This window comes from Polypterus senegalus, chromosome 6 (genome assembly GCF_016835505.1).
Source record: "Polypterus senegalus isolate Bchr_013 chromosome 6, ASM1683550v1, whole genome shotgun sequence".
Taxonomy (NCBI): domain Eukaryota; kingdom Metazoa; phylum Chordata; class Cladistia; order Polypteriformes; family Polypteridae; genus Polypterus; species Polypterus senegalus.
This window is the reverse complement of record NC_053159.1, coordinates 19,838,017-19,860,919: the sequence shown is the minus strand read 5'-3', so window position 1 is coordinate 19,860,919 and position 22,903 is coordinate 19,838,017. Positions and strand designations below refer to the sequence as shown.

At 36.9% G+C, this 22,903-nt stretch overlaps 1 protein-coding gene across 3 annotated transcripts in view; it reads left to right on the top strand.

The window, feature by feature from the left end:
• pik3cd (phosphatidylinositol-4,5-bisphosphate 3-kinase, catalytic subunit delta) overlaps positions 1 to 22,903 on the top strand; it is a 119,290-nt gene that overhangs the window by 77,638 nt on the left and 18,749 nt on the right. For all 3 annotated transcript variants that reach the window (XM_039755507.1, XM_039755508.1, XM_039755506.1), the window contains exons 4-14: positions 2,914 to 3,146; positions 3,802 to 3,981; positions 5,234 to 5,389; positions 5,987 to 6,070; positions 7,616 to 7,837; positions 10,931 to 11,027; positions 13,695 to 13,825; positions 14,612 to 14,662; positions 17,161 to 17,328; positions 18,048 to 18,169; positions 19,254 to 19,397. In XM_039755507.1, the coding sequence (XP_039611441.1) occupies positions 2,914 to 3,146; positions 3,802 to 3,981; positions 5,234 to 5,389; positions 5,987 to 6,070; positions 7,616 to 7,837; positions 10,931 to 11,027; positions 13,695 to 13,825; positions 14,612 to 14,662; positions 17,161 to 17,328; positions 18,048 to 18,169; positions 19,254 to 19,397 (1,588 nt within the window). The remainder of the gene's footprint in view (positions 1 to 2,913; positions 3,147 to 3,801; positions 3,982 to 5,233; positions 5,390 to 5,986; positions 6,071 to 7,615; positions 7,838 to 10,930; positions 11,028 to 13,694; positions 13,826 to 14,611; positions 14,663 to 17,160; positions 17,329 to 18,047; positions 18,170 to 19,253; positions 19,398 to 22,903) is intronic.

Below are 22,903 nucleotides of genomic sequence, written 5' to 3'. Positions count from 1 at the left end.
AATAAGCTGGAGCTGTGATATAAAATTAGAAGGGGCACCTGCCAGCAGTGAGTTACAATAATCGATGCGGGATGTGATAAAAGCATGGACAAGTTTCTCAGCATTAGAAAAGGAGAGGAAGGAGCGAACACTGGATATGTTATGGAGATGAAAGTAAGAAAATGAATAAATACGCATTTATTATTAAACAACGGGAGGTACGACATCTGTAGACAGGTGATTTATCAAATGAGTATCATCTAAAGATGATTTGAAACAAGTGGAAACTTGGGGTTGGTGTCTGACTCTTGAGTTGAGTTCAATAAAGTCATAATATCTGGAATTATGTAATGCATGCATTTTTGGAGTGGCCCCCCATAGAAGAAGCCCCCAGATAGGTTTGAACAGACGAGCAAGTCCTGGATGTGTACAGAATGACACTTATTTAACAATTATCGAGAATACTTTGAGAAAATTGACTTGGAGCTTGAAAGATTACTGCCTACTGACTTAGTAGCCTGACTGAGAACAGGAGGAATGACAGGGATACCTGGATGGGTTTGCTTGTGAAGTGCCCCCTTTTTGACTTGTAGGGAATTTTTATTGAATTTGAAGACATGATTGCTGTTAAGTGCGCCTTGTGCCAGAGTGCGCCGGGTTCAGAAAGTATTTTGGCGTCTTTGCTTTTTGCACATTTTATGGTGCTGTTGATCTAATTTTAAGTAGATAAAATTGTAAAGCTGAAATCTCTCATTCATATGGCTCATCTTGCCAGGTTATTCAGTTTTTCTAAACAGCCAGCTCTGACGTGAATTTTGTGGTTTCAACTTTTTTCATTTCACAATTAAGGCAACTGTGCTCCTGGGAACACTCAAAGCTTTATAAATGGTTTTATCCCCTTGCCGTGATTTGTGACACAACACAATTTATTAACGGATGTCTACAGAGAGTTCCTCTGACCTCAACGTGAATTGTGGAACCTTATGTATAATAGGAGTTTGACTTTCTAAACTATGTCCAGTCAATTCAGTTTTGGTTTCAAGGACGACTAAAGCACATAGGATGCTAATGACCCCAATTTGGTTTGCCATACCAAAGTGTCTAAATACTTATATAAATGTGGATTTCAGTTGTTAATTTTCAATACATTTTCAAGCCTTTCTGAAAACGCAGGGTGGGGGTTGCTGAAAAGACCTACTGACAGAAAGTAGTTGGAGCTTGTAATGGTTGCAACTCTAGGATCTCTTGCTGGACATCAGTGGCATGGAAATCTGTGATGTTGAACAAAGATACATGTCATGCAGTTTTAGACAGTAGGTCTCCAAATTTGATTAAAAGTTACTGGCAGGCCAAGAAGGCAGAAGCTGTCCAAAGTCAAGGCCCTTGAGTTAGGTAAGCTTGCTTAGGCAATTAAAAATGACACTTGGGCAGTTTGAAAGGAGCAGATTAAGAGAATGAAATAAACTCTTGCAAACCATTCTGTGGCTCAAAAAGGGTAAGTGGGACAGTGTCTAGGATGTTCTTGACATAGGCGCTGACGTTGGGTGGGCAGTTTCTTAAAGTGGTGGAAGAAAGTCCATGAAGAACTTGGAGGTCTAGTGTATACATCCTCTTAGGTGAAGGCAGTGACAAAAATTGTGCCCATTTCTGTGACTTTGATTTATAAGCTCCGTAGTGCTGCGGCAAACCTGACTAGAAGTGGATATTTTGAGGGTGACTTGATTGAAATGTGTGTCTGTTCAGAGTTGCATTAAAGATGATCCTTGAGACAGGTGGTGCTACTCATAAGGGATAACAGGATGCTACAAATAAGTTAGTGTCTGCCTCCATGTAAGTCAATGTTCAGCTACTAGAAAGGAGAGACATTGCATCAGTTAAAACTCAGAATCAGGAGGACCATTTTGAAATGTGTTTTGGTTGTAGATTAATGAACTAACTCATTTTCTTTTCACAAATTTTAGAGTGTTCATGGGAGTTTGCCTTTCCTGGTTTACATATGCATTGTGTACCTGGAAAAGACTCATGACACTGTTAAAGTATATAAGGTTTGGGGTCTTAATGACATGCCATTTGGTCTCCAGATTTGGGGAGTGAGCATTGTGTTGGCAAATCTGTTTATTTTAGGAGCAGATGTCTTGCCTTGCCTCCTCTCCTGTTTGCAGTTTTAGTTACTAGGATTTCCAGGGGTACCTGAGGTTTGGAGAGTGTCCAGTTTGGTAACTTAGCAAGAAAATCTGCTGTATTCACATGATGATGTCCTATTGGATTTAATCTTTGATATGCACAGGATTGCTTCGCAGTTGATGGTAATTTTGATCAGAATGAGCATTACCAAATCTAATAAAAGTAGTTCAGGTATCTCAAGATCTTGTTTACAGGAAAGATCAAGCAACAGCATTTTTGGAAGTGCTGTTCCAGAGTGTAGTGATGAAGTTAGACCTACAGTAAGTCCTTTGATTTAATGATTTCTGCAAATCACATTGCTCAGCTATGGCCATAAGCTCTGAGTAGTGACAGAAAATGTGAGACTGTGAGTGCAAACGGTCAGAATGAGACTTTTGCATAGGGTATATTGGGCTCACTTAACTGTTTGGACGAAGGAGTTTAGCTATACAGGAAAGCCTTGGACTAGAACTGCTTCTTCTCCATAGAAAGAGAAGCCAGCTGAGGTGATTTGAACATGATTTTGTGATGCCCTCTTTGTACCTTCTACCAGGCAACAGGTCCATAACTGTATGAAACATATCTTTCTCTAAACTATCTTTGCAGTACCATGGGAATTCTCCCTGGAAGAGGTGGAGAATATTGCTGATAATAGGGAGGACTGGTCTACTGCCACTCTGACTTTAATCAGAAATGCATACAAGTGAGAGTGTATGTGTGTTTGTACATGTCCATATGTTAATGTATGTATATATATTTTTTTATTCTTAGGTTTACATGAGTTTCATTCCTTGAAAAATTTGGAAGTGAATGACTTCCGTACCAAAATTCGACCTTTTTGTGAGGAGAAAGCAATGGACCGACAGCGACTTACATGGTATCCATGGATGATGTGTAATTATCCCTTTGAACTGGAGCCATACCCAAAGCTTCCAGAAACTGGTGTACTGAAGTCCCGCAGCAGCAAGAAATTCATGGTCAATGTTAAGTTTGAAAACAGTGATGTAAGCTATATTGCTGCTTTTAAAGTTGAATATCAGACTGAGCGTCACTTAGGTGATATAGTAGCCATCATCAAACCTCAGATGTCCTTATCAAACAGTACTACTTTTCAGATTTTTTAACTTCCATTGTTTGCTGGAATGTTATAACAGGATTATGATTTTGTTTAGCGTGGGTACCTTTACTATCATTACTGTCTTTTACTGTATGGTAAAAGGTAATTGGAAAGCAAACTGTTAAATGAAAAACAGTCATTATTTTGTATTATTGTCATTCATATCTTTGTGCATAAGTATAAAGAAAAATACACTGCAATTTGGGTGTACTTGAAAAGTTAAATTGGTACTATTTTTCTTTTTTGGCTGAGTAGCAGATAACTTTGCCAGATGAGGCATGACCTGCAGTATGTATATATAAGTCATGCGTTTAGTACATGGTGGTGAGAAAGACGAGTAACTGTTAAAGCTACTTCATGAACATTATAATCATGGTGGGAGGAAATTGTGTTTAAAAGTTAATGATTTTCTTTTTGATACTCTGTTTTATGGCATTTCTAGCCTAATTCAGTATTAAATGATGTATTCAAAAACAGAACAATACAAATAAGAGAGCTATTAATCTCACCTCAATATAGGTATTTTTTCTCTGTGATTTCAGGAAAGTTTTACACTTCAAATATCACCTCAGGATGTTCCATTAACTTTAATGCAGTCTGCTTTGAAAAAGCGAGCAATGGTCTTCAGAGAGCCAAAGCAAGATAAAGTAACTGATTACGTCTTGAAAGTGAATGGTAGATTGGAATTTATCTACGGGGACTATCCACTTTACCAGTTCAAAGTGAGTTACATTGTCTTTAAACTTTATTCATGCTATATTTTTCTTATTGGAATAGCAGAGCATAGGTGTCCTACACAAGCATAAAGTTCTTTTTTACTGGATGAACAAGGGTGTGTTTATCTTAGAATTAGTTTTTCTATTCGAATAAGAAGTACTGTATTAATTATAAAATATTGTTTATTTTTTCAGGATGGTTAGTAGTGTTCTCTCTACAAACTTTACCAATGTTTAAAAAAAAAAAAAAAAGCAGGTCACAGATGTAAAAAAAAATGTTAAAAATAAAGTTGTTTATGTTGTTTGGGTGTCCTAGCGTGAGATCCAATTTGTGTCTTATAAGCTGTTCTGGTAGGAGGACTGGCATGGATGTGTTATCAAAACTATTGATTAACATAAGCTGTATTACTGGTCTTGGAAAAGCAGAGCTGCATGACTAATACACCTGAAAACAACTTGATGCCATGTTTTAAAATTAAAATGTTGTTTCAGGCAGCAAATCAGAGTCCCCTTGATAGTATGTCATTTTTGATGATGGTGAACATTTTTCCATCATTTAGATGGAAGAAAAAATAAATTTCTGATACATTTTATCCTTGAACATCTGACCAAACAATTTTTTTAATTTTAATTTTTGTTCTATCAGCTTTCATTTCTTTCCTGTCAGCATAAAGAGGAAGCTAAATTGGAATCTAGCTTCTTCTTAATGTTTTAATTTATTATTTAGTGTAAAAGCAGTACATTTCACAATAAAGCATCACTTTAATCAGATTATATAATGTTACAATACTATACTGCAGGCCTCAAGAATTTTAACTTAAATTTATGTGAAGGCAGGTTTTATAAATGGATACTTTCTGTCAGTCTAAATTAAAATGACATTTAATAGATTATTACCACCTTTAATCACATTTTTGCAGTTGACAGAATGAGCAAAGTTTAGTTCTAAATATTTCAGTTCTGGAGTTACATCTGTATCATAGTTTTTAACGTATACATGTAGTGAAAAGTCAAGCAAAAGGACACCTTTTATTGGCTAACTAAAAAGATTACACTATGCAATCTTTTGAGGCAACTCAGGCATTAAAAATATTGATCTTTAATTTTATTGCTGGGCAATGTATTTGCGAGGAATGTTGGTTGTGTTACATCCGTACGCATAAACTAAATAAATATAATTAAAATCACAATATACAATGCGTGATTGTCTAACATCATACAATAAGACATACTGTTTTATATTTCTTGTTCTATATAGTTCATATGTTTCTGTCTACATGCATCTACAACCCCTCATTTAACCATGATACACTGTAGCACCATAAAGTCGATGCAAGAAGAGCAAGAAGGCTTCAGTGTCCAAGTTTCCAAGATTTGCTCAGGCCCTAAACGACCCCCTTTACCCCCCAAAAAGGTGAGATTTGTCTGATTATGCACCTCTTACTTACTGGTCAATCATAAAGAAGATTTTTTTCTGTTCTTACACAAGTGATTATTTGAAATGGATTAGTAATTTACCTTCATTCAAATTATTTTACTTGTTGCAGTCCTGTTTTAGGCTGAATGCAGTGATAAAATGTTTAGGCTTTGCATTATTGTTTATTTTCAAGGAAAAAGTTGCTAATTAAAACTAAAGAGCTAATTGAAACATTTAAAATCCACATTTAACATTCTTCTTTACCAGTATAAGTAATAATCTTATAGGAAGGTAACTTAGGAGAAATGCATAATGAAACCATATAATAGTAAATTACGTAGTTTTTAGTTATAACCTGTAATGCACAGATTTTAGCAATACTAAGCAAATTTCATTAGGTAAAATTTCCAGTTTAACATTAGATTATCTTGTGTTAAAAATGTATTTAAGTGTAATAATATTATTGTTACATGTTAAAAAGAAACACACTTGACTGAAACGATCATGATTTTTTTATTACTATATAACTATAACTTTATAAATGTATTTTTCTACGTGCACTAACATGTGATTTATTTTGTTGTGTGATCTTAGCAAGATATGTCTTTTACTATAGAAGAGCCATTTCAAATCCATTTGCTGCAAGCATCCAAAGTGAACGTTGATGATGGGATGACGGTAGGTGCAGTCTTGAATAAATGAGTGTTTTCAGGTTGTTTATTGATTAACAAAAAAGCCATTTGCAAATGATATGCCATTGACAATTTAAATTAAAACAGGAAGTAAGGACTTCATTTCTTAGAAAAAATGTTGCAACTTTTTCTGTTCTTAGTATTTATTTTTTTTAGTTGTGGTTAAAGGAGGAGAGAAGAGATAAATTTGAATTTCTGTGGCAGTAAGAAAAGTCCGTTAGTTTGTTGTTTTAAATGTATGTAATTGACCAAGCTTGCAACTCATATGTTAGTGATTTTGGATGAGGTGGTAAACTGTGTTTTAGAATATAAATTTCAACAAGTAAAGCGGATGGTGGAGTGAGGGCTTGGTTTCATTTGATAATGTAACCACAGATTAAACACAGCCCATCAGGCAGGAGTCTGTAACAATGATGAGGAGCAATATCATTTTTCCATCTGTTTTCTAAACCAGCATTATGATTATAGATCTGCAGCATTGGGCTTAACCTCACACATATGAGCCCACAATTAATTTTCCAGTTAATCTGATGTATGCATACTGGGGATGGAAGGTGACACCAGAATGCCTAGGGAAAACCACACAGATCTAGATTAAATAGAAATGTGCATGAAAACAGCGACTGGGTGGGGAATTGAACTTTGGTCTCTGCTTATTTAAGGTAGGGGTTCTAGCCATTGTTACACCATACCAGCCTGGTGTTCACCATAAGGTAAACAGAGTGAATTAAACTTTCAGGGTATAACTAAAATAATTAAAAAATGCATTCATCCAGATACACACTTTTTTGTCCAGCACTACTGATATGTATATGGTAGTATACTTTTGTCTTTTTTACATTGAAAAGTTGATTCATATATTAGTGATTATGGGTGAGGTTGTACACTCGGTGTAATATGAATATTTCAACAAGAAGAGCTGAAGTATATAGTGGAGTGGGTATTTGGTTTCATTTGATAATATAACCACTGATTAATCACAATACATCAGGCTGGGGCCTGTAATAATAAAGTGAATCAAGATACTGCAGTTTATATTAAGCAAACTGCTAGTGGGTCAGTATGAGGCCATTACAGTTGTATGACTGTGCTTGAGATATATTAAGCTAAATTCTTCTCTAAAAGCACTCCTCCAGTGTCATTATTGTTCTATTTGTGTGTTAAAATCTGCATGCATACAGTGCATCTACTGGGACATTCCATAAATATCTGAATTTTAGGTATATGACATTCAAACATGTAAAACACAAGCAAAGTTAAGTAACTCTGAGAACACCATGAGAATGGCACCTGTTTTTTTTTTTTATTTTCTTTTTCAGCTTGCTCATTTTGTTTATGATACATAAGACTAAAGCTGACTCAGACTGAAATTATCTAGCTTTGCTAGATCTGACTCACTGATGTGGACTGAAAAATAGCTTTTCAAATGTAATAAGTGAACAAAAATATCAGTAGTGTTGTGAAATTGAAAAAATAAGGATGTTACTTTATTACATTATGCATAATTTTTTTTATTTCTCTTGTTTTTAAGCTAATTGTTCAGGCTGGTCTTTTTCATGGCAGTGAAATGCTGTGCAAAACAGTCACCAGTAATGATGTCCAGTTCTCTTCTGAGCCGGCGTGGGATAACAAGCTTGTCTTTGACATAAACGTGTCTGATTTGCCTCGCATGACCAGATTGTGCTTTGCTCTGTTTGGAGCAGTAGAGCGAACCAAAAAGCCACGTTCTACCAAAAAAAAGCTGAAGAAAGCTGTAAGTCTCCAAAGTTTTTTTTCAGTTATTTTATAGAACAGTTACATTAAAGTAAACCTCATTCTGTTGACTCGAGGAAATGGAGGCAAGTGCCTCTCTATTAATCATGCTCCCCATGGCTAACAGTCTGCAAATTACACTGCCCATTTTTATGATTATTACACATCTCATCATCTTCCTTCAGTCTGATTGACTTGTCAAGATTTATAATTAACAGCTGGTTTAGTTTAAGTGCAATTTTTTTACCATTTAATTGAACCCAAAAGGGGCAAATATTTGACTTCAGGCAATCCTTCAAATGTGCAGGCTGAGAATGAGTGTTAAAGTGCATTTTAAATTTAAGCTTTGGCCAAATGCATCTAGGCTATTGTGTGTTCCACAGTAATTTACATAAATTCTGAGTAGGCCTCCAGCTTTTGGTTAAGATGATAACAAACTATAGTTAGTATACCTTCATCTGTGGTTAGGTTTGCATGCAAAGAGGAAAGAGCCTTGCAGAGGTTCAACTTGTGTTCAGGTGGTGAAAAGTCAAACCTTCAGACTGTCACTTGGAAGTCTGTGGTCTAAGTATGTCAAAGAATTCTGAAAACCAAGACAGTGTCTGTAATCTGATTTTAAAAAAACATCATTCATAGGTAACATCCTCTCTGTGAATAAATTAAAGTATGTTTTTATTTGTCAGTTTTGCATTATATTTTGAAGAACTGAAAAGAAAATTGCACAGATGTCACAGTGCTCTGTTTATAACTGCCATAACAAAGTTATTTAGCAGCAGAATTATTCTCCAATTACCCCTTTCAAAATCACATTTTGTATCCTCATCCGTTTATATACTCTGCAACATGTGCTCTTTTAAAATTGCAATCAAATTCAAATGTTAAATGATTTTCCCCCAGTTTCAGTGACGACAATGGAAACATGTCATACAATCACAGCAGGAAGGTGTATGTAATTCTCTTTTAATGTTTCCTTTTTCTTCCAAATTACAAGAAGTGAAGGAAGCTTTGTAGAATTATATAGTGTTTTAGTCCCAGCTTCATCTATATTTCATTTAACCGGGTGGCAAGAAGCTAATCTAAGTGTAGCATATTATATAATGGGGGGATCCTGCTACCCAAAGAAAAAGGACCATAAAAGCCAGGACCCACTATTGACATTGTAATGGTCCATTGATGACAACATCCCCATCGACCACAAAACCTATTAACTGATCCATAATATGACTCAGAAAGAGGAAGTTGCTTTACAGTGGCGATTTTGCTTCTCCAGATAATGCCATTATTTCTGACATTCAGTGAATGTTGATTTTGCATGCTTTTGAAATTATGCTTAACACTGAAAACCTTGTTTAAATTAACAGTTCATTAACATTAGAGAGTGTGGTACGCAGTGTGTTATTATTTATCAATCTGATGTTATCAGAAGATAATGCATTTGCTTCTACTCTAGTCCTAAATGGAAAAAAATATACGTATATAAATTATGTATGCAATAGCTTGAATAGACATTCCACATTTTCAAGAAGCATCTGTCATGCAGGCAGTATGGTGCCTGCCTCGCAGTAAGGATACCAGGGTTCATCTCCTCACTGTGTGAAGTTTGTATGTTATCTCTGTGTTTGTGTGGGTTTTTTCCAGGTGTTCTGGGTTTCCTCCCATAGTCCAAAAAACATGCAGGTTGCATGGATTGGCCCTAGTGTGTTGTTGGGATGTGTGTGTGTATGTATGTGTTTTCCCTGCGATGGACTGGCACCCTGTCCAGGGTTTGTTCCTACCTTGCACCCTGTGCTAGCTGGGATAGGCTCCAGAGCCCTTCATGACTCTGTTCAGGACTAAGTGGGTTAGAAAATGACTGATTGCCTGTCTATTATGCAAGTGTACCAGAATTAATTTTGCAAGGAAGTCACCTATTCCCTAAGTCACATCACATTTAGGGATGAATGTTCACATGAGAAAAGAAACAGACAAAAGTATTTTAAGAGCTGCCTGCAGAATTCAGATAAGCATTTAGTTATTCATTTATCACTTAACACTGCTGCTGGAGCATGCCCAACTCATGGGCTGTTTTGGTACATTTTGTTTACACTGAGGCATTACAGAAATACACAAATAGCGGTTTTCATTGCTTACGTGACACAGCGTTTCACTCTGGCACAAACAAAGCATGAGCTGACTGCATTTCCCCCCCAGTCAACATGCATCATGCTGCAGGATTTTTGCAAATGGCAAGTCATCATACACTCCTGCCCGATCAACTTTGAAATTCTGAGCTACCTGTGTCTGCGTGTGCAATTGTAAATTTCAAAACAGTGCTGATTCAGCTGCCCTATAAGTAATTCTCTATCGGTAAATGTATGCATTTTCATCACATTACATTTTATGTCCACCCACACCATGCCACTGCCCTGTGAACAGTTGCTACTATGTTGTTAAGAAAGGAACGAGAGCAGCTAGCACCACTCCAAGCCCTTTTTCTAGTGTCTATGTTAGCAATATAGTTAGGTACAACTTTGTTAGATAACGAAAACATGGCAAAAAAACAACAAACACTACATCAGTACTATCTCTAACCTCTATATGCAAGTACTGTAATAGATGTACTGTAAATTGATTTAGTAACAATGTTAATGTTGACAAGATTGCATAGTTAAATGAAAAGTGACACAATAAATTAGTAAATGCTGATTAAAATACTATGTAAAAGTACACATTTCTGAATTCCTTTAAAGCACAAAGTGCATTAATCTGATTAAGCAAGAGGCTTAACTGAAGATGAGAATTGTCCTCTGATTAAGAACTTTGATATAACAAATTAGCATAGTCCTCAACTCTAAAGATTGGGAACACCTTAGTTGCAGCATGAAATAAGTAGATAAAGAGATAATTTGGACATGATCTGTTCTGCTTTTAATGTCTGATAATTTTACAATCTTTCTTTTGCTAATATATATATGTGCCAAATAAATACAAAGAATAAGCATTCAGGCAACTGACCATGGTAGATATTAGAAACTAGCAAGGCAACTTGTGACTTGATTTTTATTTTTTTTTGGTCTATCCTTTTTCTTAAACCATTCTGCTTTTGTGTCATCAGGACTGCCCCCTTTCCTGGGTGAACACCATGGTTTTTGATTATGCAGATCGTCTCAAGACTGGAGAGCTCACCTTGTATGCGTGGCCATCAACTTTAGGTACAGAATTATTCCATAGGTTACTCCTTTTAATTTAATTTGAAAGTTTGGTAACTTATACTTCCTACAATTTATCTATTAGTCGCATACTGCTTTATTCATCTCTGTATATTGTAGAACTTTAAAAACAAATGATAGGCTGGTAAATTTGGGAACTTTGGTTTTATTAAACATTACATACTGAAGTATATGATATTGAAACACAAAGCTACAGGACGATTTGTCTGCAGCTGACAGTGCATCACTCAGGAGAGTCCTTAAACAGGTCACTAACTACAAGAAACAAACATCAAACAGTTCTGCTGATCCCAGTCTAGTTAATCAATTAAATCAGTTTTATGGTCGCTTTGAAAGACAATGGGACATAATCTACTTGATGGTCTCACTGATAATCCTCTTCTTCTCAGTTTGCCCCTCTGTCATCACAGCAAAAGACATCTACAGCTTATTCAAAAAGCAAAATATTAAAAAAGCTGCAGGCCCTGGACCTTGTTTCTCCTTCCACACTCTGGCACTGTGCAGACCAGTTGTCTACAATACTTGTAGACATTTTCAACCAGTTTCTGGATTTGTGAACTGTTCCTGCCTGCTTCAATTCCTCCAGCTTCAAAGATATCAAAGGTCACATGCCTAAGTGACTACAAACCAGTAGCTTTAACGTCTGTGGTAATGAAGACCTTTGAATGACTTTTCTGAATTACCTCAAGAATGCCACAAAAGATTTCCTGGACCCATTTCATTTTGCATACAGAGCCAACCAGTCTATGGATGTTGTAGTGAATGTAGGTCTGAGTAGTGAATTTAGGTCTGAGCTTTATTTACCAACAACTTCATAAGCCAGGCACACATGTAAGGATATTGTTTGTGTACTTCAGCTCTGCTATCAATATAATCATCCCAGAGCTCCCAGATAAGAAACTCACCCAGTTCAACCTGCCATTGATTCACTGACTTACTTACAGATAGGAAACGGTTTATGTGTGGTTGGGCACACACGTCTGACCCATTAACGCTTAGTACTGGTGCAGCGCAGGGATGTGTCCTTTCCCTACTACACTTCTCGCTTTATACAAATGACTGTACCTCTGGTGATTCCTCTGTTATAATTCTTAAATTTGCAGATGACATTTCACTAATAGGCCTCTTTTCAAACAATTGAGTCCATATACAGATAAGATGTAGAAAATCTGACGTTGTGTTGCAGCCATAATAACTTGGACGTTAACATTCAAAACAAATCCAGGAGATAATCACAGATTTCAGGAAAAGGTTAACTACTCACCTATCAAATGGCTCAACCATTGGGTTGACAGAATCGTTTAACTTTATGGGCCCTGTGCTGTCACAAAAATTTACTTGGGACAATAACATCACATGTATTATTAAGAAAGCCCATCAGTTGAGCCAATTCAATCTCCCTTAAGCAATACTGGTCCAAATCTACACAGCCGTCATTGAGTCCATTTCAACCTTATCTGTAACTTCTTGGTTTAGTGCTGCCTCTGTTCAGGCTAAGGCCAATCTGCAACACATCATCGGAGCCTGTGAAATGATCATAGGCTGTAACTTAATGCACATTGAAGTCTTGTATGAGTTCAGGGTAAGGAAGAGGGCCGCAAAGATCATCTGACTCATCCAGCACATGACCTGTTCCATAGACCTCCCTCTGACATACGTCTTTATGCAATGAAAGCTAATACAACCTGTCACCTAAACAATGTTTTTACATTCAGTTATTCTTACTAGTCAGGTCTGAGCTTCTACTCAGTACCTATGTATACCTGCACACTGGCGTGCCTGGACATTTTAATTGTACTGTCTCTTTATTTTTTATATTGCCCTTGTATGCTGCATCATATTTTATCATTTTATGTTTTATCTTATATTTATCTTTTGTATTCTGTGTTGTCCTTGTATGTTGCACCAATACTAAGAGGACAAATTCCCAGTACACATTGGTGTACCTGGCCAATTAAGTGAATTCTAATACTAACACCCAAATAAAGCACCAAATTGTTATTATTTTTTTATTTATTTTTATTTTTTATTAAGTCACATTGCACAGAGATAAATATCCACTTTACTGATGTTTTAAGTAGTATTAAGCCCAAAATAAATCTTGGTTTGATGGCTTGTTACACAAAAGTATGAGACTAATGTGGTGCATTATAGATAGTACTTGGCCTAAAGTGTTACCAAGAATTTCTAGGTATAAATCATAACTTTGAATATGTAAGTCATTTCTGACATGAATTAGTATAATAACCAGCTGTGAACAATATGGCTTATATTTTATAGTCATATTGAGTTCTTAATTGGTAATTTCAGTGACCTTTGGTTTATTTCTTGTTTAATTTTCAAACAACATTTTACAAAGCTTCACAAATACCTTGTTTGACAATTGGACCTTGTGCTTTTTTGATTACTGAATGCTATAAGTAAGAGCTTTTTCTGTCACTTCCATGAATGAATTAAAAATCATTGTTTAATTACATTATGTTTGTGTCTTTGCAGCTGCTCTAGGTAAATTCTCATTCATTATTCTGAGAACAGAGGCTGACATTTTAAAGTGCACTGCTGCATACACGACAGTGTTTAAGATAGTCAGACAGTAAAAAAGAAAAACTGTGGCTGTATTCTATCTTTTGACCTCTGTTTTCTCCACAGATGACAAAGTAGATCTTCTGAATCCCATGGGAACAGTAGATAGTAATCCCAATATAGAAAGCACAGTATCACTGACTATTTTCTTTCCCAACTTCAGAACACAGCCTATTTACTATCCACCTACTGAAAAGGTACTGCAAATAGATTTCTGATTTTGTTTATTCTATTAAGCATATTTTCATCTTAATTTCATATACAGTAATGTTCGTTTAGTCTTTTGTCTACTTTAAAATAGTAAACATAAAACCCAGAAAGAACCATAAATCATTGCAATTTAAAGAACTTCTTAAGTGTTAAAATGTACTCAAACCTAATTACTTTGACCTTTTCAAACCTGGCTAACACATGATTATTCCACATCCAAAATAACAAATTATTGTAAATATAAAAGATCATTCATAAAAAATATACTAAATACAAAACCTCTTTGGGAGGCATCTGACATATTTTGTCTACACAGTTGATTAACAATATTGTTGAAAAACAAAAATATAAAATTAAATGGTTCATGCTTGCAAATCTCTTTAAGCTGGCAATGTTCAAAGGATGGTTAATGTGTTTTTAAAAGTATAGTAAACAAATTGGTAATTATTTTTACACAATGCTGTATAATCATTTTCTGGTGTTGTAGGAGTAAAATATTGATACATTTCATGTGTTGTTACATGATACCAACAAAAATGAAGCAGTAAATTAGTGCGATTAACAAAATACTTGAATACAAAGTGACATTGACATATTCTGTGTTACTCACCTAGTACATCTACATTGATAATAAATGTAATTACAGTATTTAATTGAAATTCACACACTGATTATCTGAGTACATTATAATATGCACTGTAATGCATACTGTAGTCTTGTATCACTTGTCACTCTTTGTCATGCTTTTTTTTTTTTTGTGGTTGTCTTCTCAGATTATTCAAATGGGCATGAATGGGAAGGTCTCAAGAGCAAGTCCTGAAGAGGTCAGTTGCACATTCATAAGCAGGTTTTCTTCAGTACAACTGAATGTCATGCAATACTAGCGAGTCACAATTAGAAATATTGTCATTGTTGTGTGTGTGTGTATGTATGTATATGTACACACACACGAAAATGTAGAATTCTAAAAGAAAGGTTATGAAATCTTAAGAGCAAGATATAATTGTACAGAAGTCTTTAGTCACCATAAAATAAACACATTTAATTTTTATAGGCTTCTGAATTAGTAGTTTCTCATTGCAATATTCCACCCATCCATGTCCCAATCCAGCTTATCCAGAGCAGGGTTGTGGGGAATCAGGAACCTATCCCATCAAGCAATCGCCATAAGGCAGGAACCGAACCTGGCAGATTATTGCAGGGTTAATACACACAACACACATATACATGAGCCAATTTAACATTGCCATTCCACCTTAACCTATATGCATTTAGAATGTAGGGGGAAACCAGAGCAGCCAGAGGAAACCTACATGGACACAGGGAGAATATGCAAACTTCATGCAGGAAGCATCTGTGAAAGCCAGAACAATGGGGAATTTGGAAAAGAGAAATTGTTAAAGCAATCTGTGTAACAGAAAAAAACAACCCCAATCCTTCTTTTGTGGATTGATTTTTCCTTCATAATGCCTTGTCCACTACATATCTCAGTAGCTATTGTACATTGCAGATATTCATTACTGGGCCTGAAGCAATAGCAAAGTAATCGCAGGCATATTTTCAAAAGACTCAATTTACATCACTTTCAACAGTACAATGCGTTAATGTATAAGTGTGTGCGTATATCTAAATCTGTATACAGTATATGTACTGTGTGTGTGTGTGTGTATATATATATATATATATATATATATATATATATATATATATATATATATATATGGTTGAATAGTTTTACTGTCAAATAATGCAAAGAGTAAGCGACACGCGTTTCGCCCTAATTCTGGGCTTATCAGGCGTACACACTCACAGCACCCCCTCTTGGGGAATCGAACCTCGGACGTAAGTGTCAGAGGTGAAGCCCCTTTATGTTGCACCACGGCGTGTAGTTTGTTTATTTGACAGTATGTAGATCGGGGTAATTACATTCATGGCATTCGTAGTCTGAATCACAATCTGATTGTATGGGTGGTTTCTTACCAGGTAATGCTTATGGTTGGTCTGCAAGTCCGAAACGATGCCCTCTTTCAGTTGCGAGAAGCAGATCATAGAATAGTTGAATAGTTTTAATTAGGGCGAAACACGTGTAGCGTACTGTTTGCATTATTTGACAGTAAAACTATTCAACCATTCTATGATCTGCTTCTCGCAACTGAAAAAGGGCGCCGTGTCGGATGTTTGCCGACTTGCAGACCAACCATAAGCGTTACCTGTTAGGTAACCACCTATACAATCAGATTGTGATTCAGACTACGAATGCCATATATATATATATATATAATTAATCTGCATGTGCCCCCATGTCAATCTTAAATTTGTAATTTGATGTTTTGACTTTTTCTTTTTTTTATTTGTACTTCGTCACATTTTTAGGTTACAGAATATAAGATTGTTTAGAATAGGTTAATAATTGCCTACTTATTTGGTACTGTGTGAGTTGCATCAAAGCTGAGTAGAATCTAACTAGGTTTAGCTTACATTTACAATAAAACCTTTATATATATTTTTCCAGAGATTATGCTTAAGTGTACAGCAGAGGTGAAATGGCATTTCTGGTAATTAGGTAACTGGCCAAGTGCAGCAATCTGTTCCTGGGTGTTTCCACTTAACAGGCTGGATAGTTGTCACTGGTGTTCTACCGGTTCTTCTGGACCTTAAAGAGTAACATTGCCTTCACTCTCTTGACAACCTATAGGCACTGCCTCAGATTATTAATATCCTAAGACCTAATGACAAAAAGAAAGGCATTTATTAAATAAAAAAACAACATAGACAAGTTCACAATGGGGAAACAATGGTATCTGTGTGAATTAATAAACTGGGCAATCTACTCCAGCCATTACATATGGGTCTGCTTTCAGCTTGTCATCTCCTAATATAAAGTACATATTTCATATTTATACCCCTTTTGCAGGTCAGGCTACACTAGTCAGCAGGTAACACTTTCTACTAGTTACACCTGACTCCCTGGTGCCTTTAAAATGTCATGGCTCTTTTATATAACATGGTTCCACTTCAAGCCAAAAACTAAGGGACTATCTGTTTTTCTACCACAAGTCCTTACTTTTATTCCATGAACAGTCATGATTAGAAGTCCATTCTGTAGATTCTGAAATAAATGAGCAGACCTAAATATCTTATTACATTTTGCTCTACTGAAATGTTGAACCTTGACTACTTTAGAGTAAGTATGCAGGGGACCTCATGCTTCAGCACTTTCAGAGGTTTACATATCAAATTCATGCAAATTCAACTCTTCTTTTACTGGTTGAAATGAAATCCTCACTGTTTTGTTTAGTTATTTTTTATCTTATTTTAACAGTTGCAGAAATTAAAAGAGGTACTGGAGAACAAAAACTACACAGAGTTTTTTGAAGATGACAAAGAACTTTTGTGGAAACTGCGTTCTGAAATTCGAGAATTATACCCAGAGAATTTAGCCAAACTTTTGTCAATTACAAAGTGGAACAAGCAGGAAGATGTAGCCCAGGTGAGCATACAGTTCTGCTCATATTGCTCATACGCTCAACAGGACGCAAGATGACTCCAACGAAACCAAAATTTCTTATGTTTAAATATGTCTTATTATAATTTGGGGAGCAAAGCTGTAGGGTGATGGTAGGCAAAGCCATTCATCCATAATCGGGGTCTTGGAAATTACTTATCCTTTCCATATTTTTTTTGTGGGTGTGTCACTGGTATATTCAAAAGTCATTCAGCCTCAGTTTAATAACAACTTGTAGTGTGACTTTCATCTTTGTATACAGTAAGTAGAGTGATATTCTTTGTTGAATGTCACCCACAGGCTAGTTATAGTTAATATTTTTTCCAGTTCAAGCTGGTTTTATGTGTGTGCTTGATATCCTTCTAACCCTAGGGATGCCTGCATGGTCCTAAAGTGTACAAAACATGCTGAATTACTATAACTTCCTGATTCGTGTTTCAACTGAATGCTTTGTACTCGCTGAGAGAATACTGTCAAAATACGGAAGTGAAACTGGTCTGAGGGTTCAGCACAAGCTGATAATTTATTAGCTGTATATGGAATGCAAGCAGTTTTCAGAATGTCTAACTTGAAAAAAACATCTAACATGAAAATTTCAGAAACATTTCAAAAACAAGTTTTATTGAAGCCACCAACAATGTGCAATGATGTGCTCAGCAGAACATTTATAAAGTAAATAACAAGCTTCTTTTGTTTCTGATTAGATGATATATCTTTTGCAAAACTGGCCAGATTTGCCTCCGCTGCATGCCCTGGAACTTTTGGACTACACTTTTCCTGACCGAAGTGTTAGGGCTTTTACTATTCGCTGTTTAAGAAAGTTAAGGTAAAAGCATTCAGTTTATTTTCATTGTAATAATATGGTTATGATCATAAAAAGCTTGTAAACAACTTCCATGGTTACTTTTTTTTGTTTTTGAATTTGTTTGAATTATCTTAAAGGTTGTACTTGAATAATGTGATTTAGGATTTCTCATGAAGCCTGGTACAAAAACACTGAGAAATCTAGTTAATAAAAACAACAAACTTGACATCCATTCCCTTTTTCATGTAAGCAATGGTAAAGAGTGCACACTAAATGATAAAGAATACACCAATCAGCCATAACTTTTAAAAACACCTGCCTAATATTGTGTAGGTTTGTCTTGCCCCACCATAACACCTCTGGCCCATCGAGTCAGGGACTCTACAAGACTGCCAAAGGTGTTCTGTGGTATCTAACACCAAGACCTTAACAGATCCTTTAAGTCCTGTAAGTTGCAAGGTTGGACTTGTTATCTAAAACATTATCGAAATAAAAAACGGCACCATCGACATAATCTAAAAGGAAAGGTAATTCTTCAGAACAGGCTCCCTTCTGCCATTGCTCCATGGTCCAGTTCTGACAATCACCTGCCCATTGTGGGTGCTTTCAGCAGTGGACAAGCAGCCCCATATGCAACAAGCTGCAATGCACTATGTGTTCTGACACCCTCCTCTCATGGCTGGCGTTACGTTTTTCAGCAATTTGTGCTACACTAGCTGTTCTGTGGGATTGGATCAGACAGGCCAGCCTTTGCTTTGGGTTGCCCATGAACCTGTCACCAGTTCACCAGTTGCCCTTCCTTGTACCACTCGTGGTAGGTGCTAACAACTATACCCCACAAGCCCTGTCCTTTCGGAGATTTTCTGAAGCAGTCATCTGTTTGTCACTGTTTGACCCTTGTCCAAGTCACTCTGATCCTTATGCTTGCCTATTTTTCCTAATTCCAACACATCACCTTCAAGAGCTTACTGTTCACTTGCTACTACATTCACTTCACCTGCCAGTGGATTTAATGCTGTGGCTGATCTGTGTATATTTACCCATCACTTACATTTATAAGATATTTAGTTAAAACTAAACAAAACTCTCTCCCTCTCTCTGACAGTGATGATGAACTTTTCCAGTATTTGCTGCAGCTGGTACAGGTGCTGAAGTATGAATCCTACCTAGATGGTGATCTGACAAGGTTTCTGCTGGAGAGGGCTCTGGCCAATCGAAAAATTGGGCACTTTTTGTTTTGGCACCTCAGGTAAAGAAATGTCTGCAATAATATAATAATATGCGACTCTTCAATTCCACCTGGGGGAGTAAATGCGAACATTAATTTTATTTTAATTCTTTTCATTTTTATTACTATTTAATTTAATATTGTTTCTTTGTATCAGTATACTGCTGCTGGATTATGTGAATTTCCCCTTGGGATTAATAAAGTATCTATCTATCTATCTATCTATCTATCTATCTATCTATCTATCTATCTATCTATCTAATGAATATGGAGAATGCACATACAATTAGGTCCATAAATATTTGGACAGAGACAACTTTTTTCTAATTTTGGTTGTTCTGTATATTATCACAATGAATTTTAAATGAAACAACTCGGATGCAGTTGAAATGCAGACTTTCAGCTTTAATTCAGTGGGGTGAACAAAACGATTTTATAAAAATGTGAGGCAACTAAAGCATTTTTTTTAACACAATCCCTTCATTTCAGGGGCTCAAAAGTAATTGGACAATTGACTCAAAGGCTATTTCATGGGCAGGTGTGTTCAAGTCCGTCGTTATGTCTTATCAATTAAGCAGATAAAAGGCCTGGAGTTGATTTGAGGTGTGGTGCTCGCATGTGGAAGATTTTGCTGTGAACAGACAACATGCGGTCAAAAGAGCTCTCCATGCAGGTGAAAGAAGCCATCCTTAAGCTGCGAAAACAGAAAAAACCCATCCAAGAAATTGCTACAATATTATGAGTGGTAAAATCTACAGTTTGGTACATCCTGAGAAAGAAAGCAAGTACTGGTGAACTCGGCAACGCTAAAAGACCTGGACGTCCACGGAAGACAACAGTGGTGGATGATGGCAGAGAAACCCCTTCACAACAGCCAACCAAGTGAACAACACTCTCCAGGGGGTCGGCGTATCGATATCCAAGTCTACCATAAAGAGAAGAGTGCATGAAAGTAAATACAGAGGGCGCACTGCAAGGTGCAAGCCACTCATAAGCCTCAAGAATAGAAAGGCTAGACTGGACTTTGCTAAAGAACGTCTAAAAAAGCCAGCACAGTTCTGGAGAAACATTCTTTGGACAGATGAAACCAAGATCAACCTCCACCAGAATGATGGTAAGAAAAAAGTATGGAGAAGGCGTGGAACAGCTCATTATCCAAAGCATACCACATCATCTGTAAAACACGGTGGAGGCAGTGTGATGGCTGCCAGTGGCACTGGGACAGTCAAATTGATTGGGCGGCGTTTCATGATACAGATGGACAGTGACCCAAAACATACAGCCAAAGCAACCCAGGAGTTTATTAAAGCAAAGAAGTGGACAATTCTTGAATGGCCAAGTCAGTCACCTGATCTTAACCCAACTGAGCATGCATTGCACTTTTTGAAGACTAAACTTCGGACAGAAAGGCCCACCAACAAACAGAAATTTGTGGCGTGTGGCTGGGGGTGGAGCCTAGCCGGGACACCCAGGAGGACCAGAGGAGGGCTTGTGCCTCCTCCAGACCACGAGGGGGCGACCACCCTGGTTGTGTTGGGGGCCACGGGTAGAGGGCATGGAAGCCCAACCCTGTAGGGGCCCATGGCCACCGCCAGGCTGCGCCCCTGTGCCTGAAGAACCCTGGACCTCAGCACTTCCACCACACCAAGAAGTGCTGGGGGGGAAGAAGACTGGGGACACCCGGGGGGCTTCCGGGTGCACAGCCGGCACTTCCGCCACACAGGGGTGTGTCTGCGGGGATAAAAAGGGCTTGCATCCCTCCGTTCATTAGCAAGAGTCGGGTGGAAGAGGACGGAGCTCGAGAGAAGAGTGGAGGCGGCCAGAAGGAAAGGCATTTAGTGACTGTGAGGCCTGGACTTTGGGGGATTGGTGCTGGAGGCACTGGGTAGTGCACTGATTAACTTTGTAAACATTTTTTAAATAAACGTGTGTTGGGTGAAGAAACAATGTCCACCTGTCTGTGTCCGGGTCCAGTTCCACAAACTGAAAGCCGCTGCAGTAAAGGCCTGGCAGAGCATTAAAAAGGAGGAAACCCAGCATCTGGTGATGTCCAGGAGTTCAAGACTTCAGGCTGGCATTGCCAGCAAAGGGTTTTCAACCAAGTATTAGAAATGAACATTTTATTTCCATTTACTTAATTTGTCCAATTACTTTTGAGCCCCTGAAATGAAGGGATTGTGTTAAAAAAAATACTTTAGTTGCCTCACATTTTTATGCAATCTTTTTGTTCACCCCACTGAATTAAAACTGAAAGTCTGCACTTCAACTGCATCTGAGGTGTTTCATTTTAAATTCATTGTGGTGATGTACAGAACAACCAAAATTAGAAAAAAGTTGTCTCTGTCCAAATATTTATGGACCTAATTGTAATTGTTATTAAGGAACCTCTAAGCACTCCAAAAACATTTCTAAATCAAGATAAATTTCAAAAGTACACTTAAATTCAAAGTTAGCTACTAGCAGCACCCTTTTTCAGGCTCTGTGGATGTGTACAGCCTCTTTAATTGCAGAGCAACTAGGGTGCTACGCCTAGGACTAGGTATGGGCTGTTGATGTTTAGCTTGGCTACTACTTAGATTTATGTAAATTTGAATTACATGATCCATTATATGTACTTTTTCAAGTCGTTTGGATTAAAATGAAATGGGACCTTTAGACAACATGGATACAAAAGGCACTTTCTTTACGCTTTCTGAATTCACTTTGTTTTCCCATGACAGTGTTTTGTGGTGGTAGAGTCTTCCTGGAGAGCATCGTGTACAATTGAGAAAGCAGCTGTCATCCATTCTTTAGCATATTAATGCTCACATCTATACATGCACGTAAATGCGCAGATTAGAGATAACTTTTATTATAGTTAGACACTAATTTAACAAATTGCTTAGGTATATCGATTTTATATTTAATTATAAAGTATGGTATCTATACACCTATTTTTAGACCTGCTTAATTCAGTTCAGGATCACAGGAGCCATAGCTTATACTGCCACTCTCAGGCATAAGCCAGGAAACATCTCTAAACTTGACATTAGTCCACAAACATACCCGTATTTACACATACAGCACATTGGTCATGTTAGAGTTAGTCTTGTGGGCTGACTACATATCTGTGAAAATGTTTGTAGTGAAACATATAGCGGCAAAATCCACCCACAGGGTTTCTCCTAAAAACACCCCCAGTTTCCTCCAGTCTATGCACTTTATATGTTCAGGGTTGCAGTGTCCCATTTCTTCTAATGCATAAGACAGTTACATAAAGTAACAATGGAAAGAAGGAGAGAGAACCTTGTATGTCTTGCTATCATTTTGATAATTGTCAGCACTACACGGCATAACAGCACATACTGTTTAAAGAATATTGTGTGCTAGACATATACTGCGTCTTAAAATGCTGCAACTCTATTACAGATATGGCATGTTTGGTATTTTCATTTTGACAGTAATGTTAACTTACGTTTTTTAACAAATTATTTGTTTAGTTGTGTAATCAGAAGGTATTTTTTATTTTTTGTGTTTCAAACAGGTTT